This window comes from Postia placenta, assembly GCF_002117355.1.
Source record: "Postia placenta MAD-698-R-SB12 unplaced genomic scaffold POSPLAscaffold_15, whole genome shotgun sequence".
Taxonomy (NCBI): domain Eukaryota; kingdom Fungi; phylum Basidiomycota; class Agaricomycetes; order Polyporales; family Adustoporiaceae; genus Rhodonia; species Rhodonia placenta.
This window is the reverse complement of record NW_020169846.1, coordinates 710,541-723,812: the sequence shown is the minus strand read 5'-3', so window position 1 is coordinate 723,812 and position 13,272 is coordinate 710,541. Positions and strand designations below refer to the sequence as shown.

General features: G+C 50.8%; 5 protein-coding genes across 5 annotated transcripts; 4 read left to right on the top strand and 1 right to left on the bottom strand.

The window, feature by feature from the left end:
• Positions 1 to 376: 376 nt before the first annotated feature.
• Positions 377 to 1,661, top strand: POSPLADRAFT_1060793 (hypothetical protein; the record flags this gene model as incomplete). The annotated part of the gene is made up of 7 exons (XM_024481304.1): positions 377 to 546; positions 606 to 686; positions 738 to 776; positions 841 to 917; positions 971 to 1,170; positions 1,235 to 1,374; positions 1,436 to 1,661. 7 exons carry the CDS (start codon positions 377 to 379, stop codon positions 1,659 to 1,661), a joined length of 933 nt encoding a protein of 310 aa, XP_024335085.1.
• A 771-nt stretch (positions 1,662 to 2,432) lies between these two features.
• POSPLADRAFT_1075998 (glycoside hydrolase family 27 protein) lies at positions 2,433 to 4,876 on the bottom strand (the record flags this gene model as incomplete). Its single annotated transcript, XM_024482877.1, has 21 exons — positions 2,433 to 2,640; positions 2,700 to 2,786; positions 2,841 to 2,918; positions 2,975 to 3,088; positions 3,162 to 3,249; positions 3,300 to 3,307; positions 3,365 to 3,419; positions 3,475 to 3,527; positions 3,580 to 3,610; positions 3,660 to 3,673; positions 3,730 to 3,818; positions 3,878 to 3,916; positions 3,973 to 3,989; positions 4,052 to 4,155; positions 4,212 to 4,224; positions 4,280 to 4,340; positions 4,397 to 4,475; positions 4,525 to 4,587; positions 4,640 to 4,656; positions 4,713 to 4,727; positions 4,780 to 4,876. The coding sequence occupies 21 exons, from the start codon at positions 4,874 to 4,876 to the stop codon at positions 2,455 to 2,457; spliced, it is 1,308 nt and encodes a 435-aa protein (XP_024335084.1). The 3' UTR covers positions 2,433 to 2,454.
• Positions 4,877 to 6,207: 1,331 nt separating this feature from the next.
• Positions 6,208 to 6,958, top strand: POSPLADRAFT_1071417 (hypothetical protein). The gene is made up of 5 exons (XM_024482444.1): positions 6,208 to 6,253; positions 6,306 to 6,316; positions 6,441 to 6,495; positions 6,554 to 6,667; positions 6,808 to 6,958. Exons 1-5 carry the CDS (start codon positions 6,214 to 6,216, stop codon positions 6,891 to 6,893), a joined length of 306 nt encoding a protein of 101 aa, XP_024335083.1. The 5' UTR covers positions 6,208 to 6,213; the 3' UTR covers positions 6,894 to 6,958.
• Positions 6,959 to 10,791: 3,833 nt separating this feature from the next.
• POSPLADRAFT_1153818 (hypothetical protein) lies at positions 10,792 to 11,868 on the top strand (the record flags this gene model as incomplete). The annotated part of the gene is made up of 4 exons (XM_024486781.1): positions 10,792 to 10,853; positions 10,959 to 11,046; positions 11,099 to 11,662; positions 11,692 to 11,868. The coding sequence occupies 4 exons, from the start codon at positions 10,792 to 10,794 to the stop codon at positions 11,866 to 11,868; spliced, it is 891 nt and encodes a 296-aa protein (XP_024335082.1).
• A 1,008-nt stretch (positions 11,869 to 12,876) lies between these two features.
• Positions 12,877 to 13,259, top strand: POSPLADRAFT_1060789 (hypothetical protein; the record flags this gene model as incomplete). Its single annotated transcript, XM_024481303.1, has 3 exons — positions 12,877 to 12,926; positions 12,981 to 13,164; positions 13,233 to 13,259. The coding sequence occupies 3 exons, from the start codon at positions 12,877 to 12,879 to the stop codon at positions 13,257 to 13,259; spliced, it is 261 nt and encodes an 86-aa protein (XP_024335081.1).
• Positions 13,260 to 13,272: the final 13 nt, after the last annotated feature.

Below are 13,272 nucleotides of genomic sequence, written 5' to 3'. Positions count from 1 at the left end.
ACTCAGATTACTTCGAATAAGTTGACGTCATGAATCCTGACCACATCGATACTGTAACGGTGAATTTGAAGAGGACGCTCGTAGGTTCAACCCGCTAGACATACCTTAATTCAGGACCTTATGTGTGTCTAACACAAATCTGTACCTCATGAAGCTCATGAAGCTCACAGCCTGCTTACCGCAGTCATACCCGCCTTTCCAACCTTCAATTGGTCACACACCGCCGGAGTTCCGTTCTGTACAACCCGTCTGCTTACTTATCACTTGTATGTTTGAGACAGCAGCCCGTCTCTTACCGATTACGCGCAGCTTTGCGCGTAGAGCCGCACTCTCGCCCTCCTTCTTCAGAGCCAGGCTTCCAGGAAACCACCGAAAGATGTCTCAACCCAGTCTTCCCGCCGATCCATCTGCTACGACGTCGACGAGACTGAGCGCCGGAGCACCCACAGAAGCGCCTACTGAGTGGAATTTCCCTGTCTCGCCAGTCCCGGTCAATCTTCTTGGCGAAGGAAAGTACATCAAGACCGCCGCGGCGCTCATTATTGGGTACATCTATATGTACATGTGGTCGAGAATGACTTAACATGGTAATGGGTTTGACGTAGTGACGAGATCTTGAACGGGAAGACATTGGACAAGAACTCTAACTACTTCGCGCGCTTTTGCTTCGAGAACGGAATTGATCTGTAAGTTGACTTCATCGTCTCAATCGGTGCTGTTTGTAAATCGGTATCTAGGAAGCGCATCGAGGTGATTCCGGATGACGAAGGTGACATGTAAGTTACACGCACGGGGCGACACCGAACGCTCGCTCACCTCGTGCCGCCTCGTGCGTTACAGTGTCGAGGCCAGCCGGCGGCTAGTCAAGACCTACGACTTTGTCATCACATCTGGGGGCATCGGGCCCACGCATGATGGTCAGTATTCCCGAGTCTTGCAGTCATACGTTCACGATCCAACTTGCAACCAGACATCACGTACGCCTCTCTTGCAAAGGCCTTTGATCAGCCATTGGCACACCATGTGGAAACGCTCGCACGTATGACCACCATGATCAAGCACCGCGCAGACATCATGAATCAGACGGCGGAGCAGCGTGAGGCGCGCGAGCGCATGGCGTTGTTACCGGTGCACGCTGAGACGCTCTTCATCGCGCCAGACGTGTGGGTGGTGCGTAATTTCCACTACTCCTATGGCTTCTGAGTTACAAGCGAGGTCAACCCACACAACGCAGCCTGTGGTCCGCCTCGAAGGCAAGCTCTGCGTGTTCCCGGGCATCCCGCGGCTCTTCCAGCGGATGATCGACGGCCTACGTCCGTACCTCGCCCTCCCGCCCCCGAGCGAACGTCCGTTCCGACTACAGATTTTCACCAAGTACGTGCTGCCCATCCCACTCTAGTCGTGCTCGCTGAACACAGCACCCTCCTATACACAGCCTACCTGAGTCATCCATCGCGCCATACCTGACAGAGCTGCAGGCGCGCACCAAGGCAGCGGGTGTGCGCGTGGGGTCGTACCCGCTGCTAATGCGAGGCGTGTACGTCTCGCTGATTGGACGCGACGAAGGCGCGATACGATTACTCGCGGAAGAAGTGGCGCAGAAGCTGGAGGGGCGCGTCATCTCAGAGGAAGAAGCGGCGAAGGAGAAGGCTGGGTTGTAGCAGGACAGAACAGACATTTCTTCGAACTTCGTGATCGGTTTCGTGCGTGGTCTATCATAGGTTGTTGGATCTCTATGGAGGGGACATACAGCCAATCTGACACGTTAAACATAGGACATGTACAACTAGGCTTCGGATAATATGCCACATATGACATAATCGTACAGTCCGATCGCTTTCTCAACTCGTGCTGCATCCGCGATCCTTGAACCATCGACGTATATCTAAGCAGCTCAAGAAAACGAAACTATTCAAGCTGTGACCCTTTCAGCGTGAAAGGCTGCAGTGGCTTATTTCAGTCACCGTATCAAGCCGAACATGCGGCGGAGAGACGAGGAAGGCCAGGCCACTTTCAAGGCAAGGTATGATCTCAGTATGTCAAGGAGCTACCTCCTTCTGCGGCCTATTGTAATCAGGCGCACATAGATGTCGTAACATATGGTCCACAATTCCGACAGTCTGGGGTGCAGGATGCGGACTCTCCAGACGACCTTGAACACCATTGATTGAGCAGAAAGGTCGGAAGCTCGAATGTATTGTCAAAAACAGGAGCCAGATGCCGACACGGGCCTTGCTAGAGGCTTGAGGGGTGACAGTCCATTCATCAACCGATTTTGATCAGGGAAGCGCTTAATCCACGCACGCAGCCGCACACATTCAATTATCACGGACATCCTACAAAAGCTGAAGCAAGCCATTTGCGGCCTGCTCACATGAGAATGTTCCAAACCTCCCTCCATAAGCACATGCCGCCTACAGACATCGCTCCTGATTCTCCAGCCGTTTCGTGGAATCACGAACCGTCAACAAGCGTGCCGTTCTCGCTCGAGCACTGATAATACACAGAGCATAACGGATATATCCCCGCGGGCTCGTCCCCGGCATCTTGAAGCAGCAGAGCTACAACGCCATGTGCCGGGACATCTGTCGCAGTGAAGTTACGGACCGCGGTGCCGTTGTCCGTGTGAGTCCACAGGTCCTGTCCACGGATGTGAGAAGACGAAGGGGGCGCAATATGAGTCACTCGTAACAACATACCCGAACTGCATACTGTCTGCCGGCGCGGATCCACGGCGATTCGGTCAAGTTGAAGAACATGTTAGCGGGCTCGTCGAGCGTGTTAAGCTATCTGCGATTGAGCAAGGCCGACATCGTAGATTCCATCGCGGTTTTGCTTACCAGCATAACGACCGTTCCGTTCTCGCTGGGGCCACTCCAGTATTGAGCCGGATATGAGTCGTTGCTGGTCCAGTCGGCCTGGTATATTGAAGGATGAGTATCCATCCGAGTGTGTGGGAGTGTCATACACTGACATTGAGGCCCCATCGGAAGGGCGAAATACTAGTCCCGACCACAGGGTCCTGATTGATAGCCAAGATCTCTCGGTTTGAGAGGATCTCAACGATTTCCGGTGAAGCCGCCGAAAGCTAGATAGGTGTAACATAGGTGTTACCCAGTTTCCATTATGATGGCCTAGCTGACGGTCAGACTGATACTTACATTTGTTCCAATCAGAAGCGGTGACTTGAAGAGTGCCCATGCTGTGAAGTGAGACTTGTTCTCGTCGTAGGTCAGGTTGCCATTGCCGCTATTTTCAAGAATTAGGAGATCCTTCATAGCGTAATATACTTCACATACACCTCAAGCTGCGAACAAAAATGTCAACAACACTGACTAACCATGATTTGAGCATCGACGCGTACAATGTCCATATCATTACGGCCATAGAAGTCAGTGCCCTGGGTGATGAAGGAGGCTCTGAAACAATCGAGGATCAGCGCTGTCCGAGATTCACACAAACGTGCGGACATACAAATTGATGATACTGGAAAGCGCAGGCCAGTTCGACTCGATGTCCCCGTCAACCTGCCATTATTTCTCGATAAATGGAACACTGCTTCATAGCTGCAAGCCTTACCCGCCAGCTGTTTCCGACCTGCGCTCCCCAGCTAATGAAGATTAGCGGTGGTCTCCTCACACTCAAAGTCAGATACCTACATCCAAACTTGACTCTAGATATCAAAGTCAGATGATTACAGTTGCTCCTGCGAACATCCTTAGAACGTACCCAGCCCCATTCACAAAGGGAGAAGATGAGGGGAGGCTGGCGCGAGGTCAAGGACAGTTCGGCAATAGCATCCGACATTCGCTGGTATTCTGGATGCCGATAACGCATTTAACAACCTGACCATTGGATGTACACTTGACAGACTTACTGCCAAAAGTCCCCTCCCGGATTACATCGTCGAACGGGACTGGCAGTGAAAGGTGTTGATGCGACATATTAATGCACCATGCAGCTAGCACTTACTGTAGCAATTGTCATATCTTCGAACAAGAATAATCGCGTCAGAAATGTTTGTAGTGTTAGCTAGGAGAACAGAACGGACTTCAGGTAGTCGAAGCCCCAATTCTGGTAGGTCGTAGCGTCAAGAAGCTCGTTCGAATACGAACCCGGATATCCGGCACAGGTCAACCAGCCAGAGTCGCCGTACTGCGTGCGGCCTCGGTTTGAACCTTAACAGAGGTCATAAGGAGAAGATTACGTACAATACCAGCTTCGCTAATAGCTCAGTTAGGAAAAAGTCAAGACACCTGGCAAGAACAGCGGCACTTACAACCCCAAGGCGTGTAGCTGAGCCGTCATATTGTTGAATCCACTGGGAAACCTTTCCGAATCTGTGAAAAAGGTGTTTAGCATTCGCTCCAAGGATAACGCGAACTCGGACACGCACTCGGAACGAGGAGACCTTCGGCGCTCCGATTCTTCTCCGCCCAACAATCGTCCAAATTAACATGAGTATAGCCTGCATCCTGTTACATTTGCGTCAAGATGGTACAGCGAACAGCGACAAATGCTTACTTGTAGTCCCAAGGACTTCATGAGATTGGCTGTTTCAAGGATGAGATTCTCATCGATGTTGCACTATATGACCTATTTGAGCAATCGGTTCAGATATGTTATATATCACGCTCACAGCGTATGCATTCCAAGCTTTTAGCGGGATAGAACCATCACGAACAATGTTAAATCAAAACAGACGAGCTCACTATTGTAGCCCAGCACTACAAATAATCGTCACCTGTGCTGAAACAGGGCGTGAAGAAGGAAACGTACCGGGCAAACGAGCGACTCCATTAGCCAATGCATTGACCACAGGAGCGGTGGCAAGGACAACGGCAGCCGTGACCGCTCCGAGACGAATCTGGGTCATTTTGGTGAATGTGACGGTCGACGTACGGGGGTTAGCGTCTCGTCCTGGCTCAATTATGTACTGGTTGAGTGTCAGTATTATTGGACCTGGGCCAACGTTGTGGACGTGCTAATCAATGCTCCGGACCGCGATCGGTGAATTTGTTACATCGAGAGGGAAGGATCCCAACGAGAACCTGCACCCGTGATCTCATGCATGCGTGTATGGAGTGGAATGACCTCTCATCGGAGATATATCGGCCTGGAGGACGGATGAGCTGTGTGGCCTATGCGACACGGGATTGCCCAAGCCACTTTACCAGGAAGTCACCCCGCACTGTAGCGCCTTCAACCAGGCTGGCGACTGCGATGCGTAGCTTGACATGTCGATAGTTGAGTACGTCAGGCAACAAGGTGCATCTTCTACAGAGTACGGAACGAGCTCTAGTAGACACCAAATAGTGTCCCCTAGCCACTACGCACAGAGCGCGGGGGCTACACGATGACGAAAGTACGAGGCCCGCGGCACTGCCGCGTGCTTCATTTCTAAAGAATGAATACCGCGGGCGTGACACACAACGTGAGATACATTCTCGCGAGTAACGCCCGCGACACTTCGCCGAGAAAATGACGATCAGAATCGCCATGCTGGATGTCGACCGTCTGTAAGCTCTGTGTGAAGCCAGGTCACGAATGCCTTGAGGCAATGTGAAGCCATGGCGGTGAGTGGTCCTGACTTTCCGACCATGCACGAGTGCATTGCAAGTACGACGATCGCCATTGTGCAGTGAGGGTTACAGGATTTTAGCCTCAATGCAAACAACGGTACCATAATGAGACGTGTAGCGCTGCGGCTCATGGAATAGATGGTGAAGCCATCGTGTAAGAGTGTGTATATGGCGCCCGCCGCGAAGACTGGGGTAGGAGAGCACTCAGCAGGTGTTTGAAAATGGAGTAAGCATTAGACATACTTGTGTCCATCCCATCGGTGTTCACAGTCTAATCAAGACGAGGTTGTATGAGTATTGCCATCCTTCGCGGATATGTATCGCGCGTTCACAGCCACGAAATGGTATGCCACTACTGTGATCATGGCCAGTGCGCCTAGAGAGTTCGCCAGATTGTAGAGCTCATTGTGGGTAATCATGGTCTGACGACTTAAGTTATAGCGTGAGCCGGTAACGAGTGAGCAACGAAAGAGTAGAACGCTGACCTGCCCGTTGTCGTCGTCGCCGGCAGAGTGTTGTTTGTGTGTGTTTGGCTAACATCGTCACCCAGTCGGAGGGATTCCTGCAATACCCGACCTCACCAACTCATCGCTCCTCTTTACTCTAACGCTCCGCCGTAAATCCTGACAAGATGAGGGCGACAGATATTCGTCGTAGCGACATGCCGGGCCGTGCGTTTCCCTGCTTGCGAATTCACGGTCTCCGTTTGACATAATTTTGCAGCCAAGGTCTACGTGAGTAGCCATCTGCGCTTGAACCGTGTTCCGAGAGCTTCTCGTCGCCTGCATTATGGCTTTGCTCACGAGAGCATGGTTGGATGGTGTGTTGACTTCATGCGGACTGACATGCATTCCGTAGAACCTGTGGTGGGGTGACCAGGGGCTTCCGAAGCAGAAAGGATGGGTTCAATACAGTATGTGGTCATACTGAAAAGACTGGAACGCGACTCACGCTTGTGTCTGTGCTATTAGGCATGTCCCCTATGAGGCAGAGGGCCACCCATAATATACTCCGCAACTGGCTTTTTAACGGTTACCGACGCCTCTCCACCCAGGTGCCATATTGGATCGTGCCTTTCGCCATCGGTACGTCCCTCTACTTTATTCCCTGCATACATCAATATTGCTCGTCGGCGGCAACCTCGCCATCATCTGTCTTGTCTCGAGCCTGTGCTAGTCAATTTCGTTCGCATGTTGACGCCATCGGCTGACTGTCGTTTTGACAGGTTACGGCACGTATGCCTGGGCGAAGCGCTACGATACGTATCTCAACAGCAAGGCTGCCCACGTTGCTGCTCATGGTGGCCATTAGATAGTCGATCGCCTCGCGCAATAAACCTGACCTGTACGTATTCACTACGTATTAGGATGGAAAACATGCTCGCTGGCATAGAGCAAGACCTCCTTGATTGTGACTTCTACCGCTGGTCAAACGTGAACTCATGGATGCCTGAGTATCAATGTTCATGGACTATCCGCAGCCTGATGCGTGCTGTAGACGATGGTGAATTGACTAAAACCTATCCATACGGTTGAATTAGGAGAGCTCTGCCCCGAAACACAAGGAGGCTCATCGCGGCGTTGGCGTCGATATCACTGACTTGACTGCGCCTGGCATATTGGATACAAAGAATCGTTGTGAGATGCACCTCAACTGCAATCTGAGTCTGCATTGCACAAGTTTCACTCAGAATGCAGACAACATTGTCCTGTCATTTTTATGCATTTCCTATGGTTGACATTCATTTTCTGATCGCCATTACAGCAAAACCAATATTGATAGACCTCCCTCGCGAGAAGTACAGATAGGCGGCATGGAGCATAATGGCGCTCGGCACCTCAGGGTGACGTGCATTCATTTCTCAGAGATTGTTCGCGGCACCCATATAAAGTAATCTACACCAATGCCTCAAGATCCGTCCGTTTGTCGAGGTCTGCTGTCCGTCTGCTTCCGCAAGCAATGGCATACAGCGACGACCTCTGCACCCTACTGTGACGTGATACCAGCAGCTTCTGATATGAGCCATAGAGCGAGACATGTATACAACCAATCCTTTCTGAGCAGGATGCACATAATCACCAACCATGGTCGGAAGACGAGGGGATCACAGCAAGCGTCTACTCAGTAGCCTGTCGTCTCTGCACCGCTGCCGGCTCCTGCCGCGAGCTTCTGCCCCACTTTGCCGAAGTGTATACTTTGCGAGGGGAGGTCTATCAATATTGGTTTTGCTGTAATGCAATATTAATGCTCCGGGTGGTCAGTGAACAAGAACGAACCGAAGGGCGGCTTAAATCGACGCAGTTCAGTTCGTCTTTCAGAGAACGGACTGCTTCCGGCAATCAGCGCTGTCAGCGCCGATCAATCTCAACTGCAGGCGCTGAGATCTGAGCTCGGGCATTGTAGCGTCGTTACGACTTACACAACGACGTCAGGAGCGTACACGGAATGAGTTCGTCCAGTTTGCGAACAGCTCTGCTCTGAATGAAGGTAGCATCATACCTTACCATGGAATTGCAAATCGAGCTGACGAATATGTCTTCAAGGAAGCTTTGCAGTCCACGAAATATGCCGCGGAGACTCTGTCAGTGTGTGAGAGTGCTAAGACCTGTGGTACGTCCTGTTTTCTTTACTTCTTAAAAAAGAAGGAATACACAGAGCCGATTATACTTTCAAACACGCGATATAGCACTGGTGCGCGGAGAATCATACATTTTCGTGCCTGAGGTTCTGCCGCTCCAGTCGCGATACTGGTTGCCTTCTCTGTAATCGTATGCATCGAGTGTGCACTCTCACGGGAGTTACGTGGATTGCTACTGCGGCAGGTCTTCCAAGACATCGTGGCACGCCGTCCAGCGTGCACAGGCATGTATGCTATTCAGAGAATACAGATGCTTCGGATTTTTCAACACGCCCAGAGATGATTACAGATTGTCATAGAAGTGTCACGGAGTACGGAAGCCCCTGTCTGGATAATGCATACTCCCGTCTCTTCCTCCTCAATAAGATCCCGCTGAAAACAATCACTCGGGATCATTGCTATACGTACGAGTGTCCCGCAGGCTGCGAGAAGGTTTACTGTTCCAGCTGATGACCGATGGCCCTTTCGGTGATCTCTCACAGGGCGCCGGCGGAGATGAGAAGTGTGGGCCACCAATTGGGGTTTCCTTCTGTTCTCGCCTTGCTATGAGCAGCATCATAGGACGTGTCGCTCGGAGATATCATTACCCTAACCATCTAGCTGCTTCAGAAGTATGCTCGGTCTCCTCAAGGCGTGATATGAACAGACCTCCGAACCAATGCAATTTGGGGTTATTTCGCGTTCCCATTTGCGGAAGCATTTTAGTGTATGCTGACCAATATTTGAAGTTCCGCCCACCATGCTGTGCAAAATTTTCGAAGGTAAGCGTCGTCAAATTATGACTATGCAGCTTCAAAGTCGCTGATAGGAACCTGGAAAGACCCAATATACGAATCAGGTGTATTGCTCAGCGAACAATAGGGGATCGCCATATGAACGTTTTCAGTCGTAGGACGACGTCATAATGGTGCGCATTAATACTCTACACTGAATTTGACGTACGTCTCGCGCGGATTATCCACATTGGAGAACAAGGAAGATCCCTTCCGGGAATGCATGTGCATTCGTGCGGCGAAGATTATTCGGCTTCTAGATTGCTGTCTACGCGCATACTTCAGCCTGATTTTGCAGACTATGGAAGAAATGACTCGTCGAAGGAACTGACACGAGGCAGTGACATGTCAATCCCTGAGATCTCAGATGTCTTGAGAAACTTCATGCGGGGTTCGTCTACAGAATCCTTGCGGTGCATCAAGTGATGCATCATCGTAACTAGACTCTCACAAAGCACCTCCACACTACAGCACAGGACCCTAATATCCCGGTTCAGCTATGCATGCCGTATGCAGTGTTCTATCGATAGGATCACTGAACGGTAGCAGTATTCGAATGCTTCTACTATATAATGATCTTCTTGGCCAGTGCCATTTGCGCTCGCCCATTGTTCTTGCATGACTACACGCTTCCGGTTGGAATTACGTTACCTGACCCTGACAGCATTTTACACCGCACTGAGGCCGCCTGTGCCGTCGGTTATCCGAACTGCGGTCTCTCCCGGCAAACGATTCGTATTCGTCGGACCCAATAGGTACCAGGAGATGAATGTGGTCAACGATTTGGCCGCAGGTCCGACGGTAATGCCTATAACCTATCCGACTTGTCTGAGCTGGGTCCTATCGATGAGATTGCTTGACACGCGATGAGACCATGTCGAAAATAGAAAAGTCACTGAAGGAAGTCCCGGGTCACGACGAGGGCTCGGCGCAACTATTAGTGACAGAGTCCATTGACCCTTGAAGTGCTTTGTTCTCGAACTCCGTGTATCGATTTACTATATAAATACTGGCTCATGATATTCAAATTTGTCCTTGCCAAGGAGTTCAGGAAGGCTTATGGTCTTCAAATGATTCGCAACATTGGTTTCGTGAAGGGTAATTACGTGAAAATGGTACAAGCGTAATGGATATTACAGTTATATCTTTGGATACATGCATTCCCCTGCACTATCTGCGTGCTCAGTACCACTGATAAATCCCGAGCGACTACATACTAGTCAATGGAGTTACTAGTCATGAGTTAGTTCTTGATACTAGGTACTCTAAGTGCGTGAATATCTCCATATCTTCTGTCCTACGCCCAAAAGTCGAATCATCGATCGACTCAAGAATACCAGTTGTTCGCCCCATTTGGAGCGGTTCAGAGACGGCCTCCCACTAGTTACGTTCAAAATTGCCGCTTAAATCTCGTTGGAAAACAGGCGACATTTAAGCGTCCAAAAGCAGCGAGCAGAATCTGAGCTCCCCTCCTCGAACAGTGACAAATAAGCGACTGCTCGGCGCAAGCGCTCGCAGATTTTGGCTTACGGCTATGTCACGCTTGCATGATTCACCATCCTGATTGGCTGGTTAGCCCTTCGCGAACCGAAAACATGATCAGATCACGGCTGCATCACGCTTAGTCATCTGTGACACTTTCAGCGACCTTTCAGCGACTTTCAGCCACACTTGGGCGCTCAAAAGCAGCGAGAAGTCGCTTGTTTTCCAGCGAGATTCAAGCGGCAACCTTGAACGTCGCAAGTTCTGCGCAGGTTCCAGCGCTTAGAGGTGCGGAAAAATTTACCCATATTTAGTCATGACGCCCACGGAGACAAACGTCGTCGATTACTTCCTGGAGCGTGTCTCTAGCTCGGACAGGTTTGCTTCGCCACGAGCTGAGACCATAGGTAAATGCCTTGAAAATTTGTGCGCGATTATAGATCTAATTGTATTGAGCGCACAGTACTTGATGGGAATATTCAGCCTCAGAATACCATCGGTTGGCCTGAGCGGCCTGCATCCTTGTTCATGGTTCAGGCAGACGGTCGCTCAACCGAAGCCCGACAGTAAAGTAAGTCCTGTCTACCCGTGCTTTATGAATGATCACAAACTTGCATGCACAGAGCGAGACTTGGTGGGAGGATTCTCTTACGGAGGAAGAAATACTCGAATTGTGCAATACAGCACCGGAGCTTCCCATTCTCGGCAATGCTTCCTCTAGGTCGCTGAGGCCTGCGCCCATCTATGTCATCTCTCCACGAGTACTCGTCAAGCTGGGGAGCTACTACACCGGGGAATATGAATCTCGCGCGATGGAGGTCGTTCGCTCACAGACGTCAATTCCCGTTCCCAGACCATTACGTTTTATCCAGCGTGAAGGAGGGTGCTACCTGGTCATGGAGTACATCAAGGGGCGCTCGCTCGACTGGTGCTGGGACGGCCTCAGCCTCTGGCGGAAGTTCGTTATTGCCTGGACGCTCCGTGGCTACATTCGTCAGCTCAGACGCGTACGGACAGCGCAGATCGAGCACCAGATTCCTGGTCCACTAACGGGTGATCTGTCGGAACCCCTGAAGTGCATTGGGCCTGCGATGGGTGCCGAATATCATTGTGGCCCCTTCTCATCCGCGGCAGCGTTGTTTGCGTGGCTCAACGGCCGCTTGCGTGTCACCCAATACATCAAAGGGGTCGGCCTGGATATTCCTCCTTCGTTCAGACGGAGCCACTGGTCCTTGTCCATGGTGACCTCACTCCGCGAAACGTCATGCTGGACGACGACGGGAAGATATGGTTGATTGACTGGGGCTGCTCGGGTGTCTATCCTCCTTGGTTCGAGGCTGCTGCCATGCTCTACACTCGTCCGCAACCGAGTTGGTGGACATGGGTGCGGTGATTGGTTGCGGGTTGGTATGCTCGTGACATGTTGACTTACAGAGGTGCGCTGTACGCTATGACTATTGGATTCTTCACTCCTGATCCTGGCGAATGCGTGGACAACTGGTTGGTCTGAGGACTCGCATAGACAGATACAATGGAGATCACCATGTTCAATTTATGTCTTTCATCAAACGTTATCAAATTTCACTGCTGGTCATTGCTGTTGTCAAGTATATGTGACGCTATTGCTTGTTTGCGAGCGATGTGTTTGACAGAATAGCGGCTTGTCCATGCCATATACTAGAACTGCTACTGTTGCATACAAATGCGTTCCGAGCTGACTTCTCTATCAAGACAAAGATTTTGTCAGATTCTTATTGATACGGGCATGAAGCCGACCTTCGGCCATCTGTTCCAGATCCATGTGAAAGATTCTTCTCATATGATTTTCGCTTGCCCCCGAGGTTCCTGAAGCCCGCGACCTCATCGAGCTAGGTCGGAATCCCTACGTTTCCCTCATAGCCGCCGCTGTGTGTTCTTTTGCCCTCAGTGACTCGGTCTGGGAGTACTGATAGAAGGATGCGGAGTTTCCAATGCCGATGTATGTGACTTGTCAAAGCAGCGCTTTGGCAGCTCCAATCCGATAGGTCATCGAGCAGATCACTATAGCGCTGCTCACTAATGTAGTAAATACTGCCCGAATCACTCAATCTCGTTGGACACAGGATGGAAACATTTCGCCGATAATCGAACCGTTTGTCTATACTCAGCTGGAGCCAGCGCTACCTGAAACCTCCCGGCATGATATAAAAGCACCAGCCCATCGAGGCGGACATCAGGCTTGCTCGACACTCGACCACCTTATCAGTATCTTACCGACTCAACGCTTCGATATGAACCCTGATATTCGCAAGGCCATTGGTTCGCGACTATTCAAAGGAGGACAGGCTGATCTTTCTACAAAGAGTCTAGACAGCGTATTAGAGGAGGACATGGGTAAAATTGTCATACTACTGCATCTCGTATGCTCTGCGACAGAGCTGCTAAATACGGCAAGGTTTCCTATCACTGGCGGTGCGTCTGGACGTGAGGCAGATTTGAATTTGGCGCTGATCCGTATCTCTGTAGCCTCTTCTTTGAGCTGAAAGTCGAGCCGAAGCCTAATGTCAACTTCCAGAAATCGGTGGAGTTACACGTTGCACTCATCCGCGCGGCCAGCGGGCTCTCCAATACGATAGGCATAAGTCGTGCCTACGGTCACACATTACATGAATTCAAGCGCCTGGAGCTGCAACTTGCAAAGACGTTCACGGTAAAGGAAATGATCGACCTTGTAATCACCGACAAGCGGCGTCACCAATTCACGTTCGATATCAACAGTGGAAGTGGATGTGCCCCATTGAGTAGACACCTCGTTCTA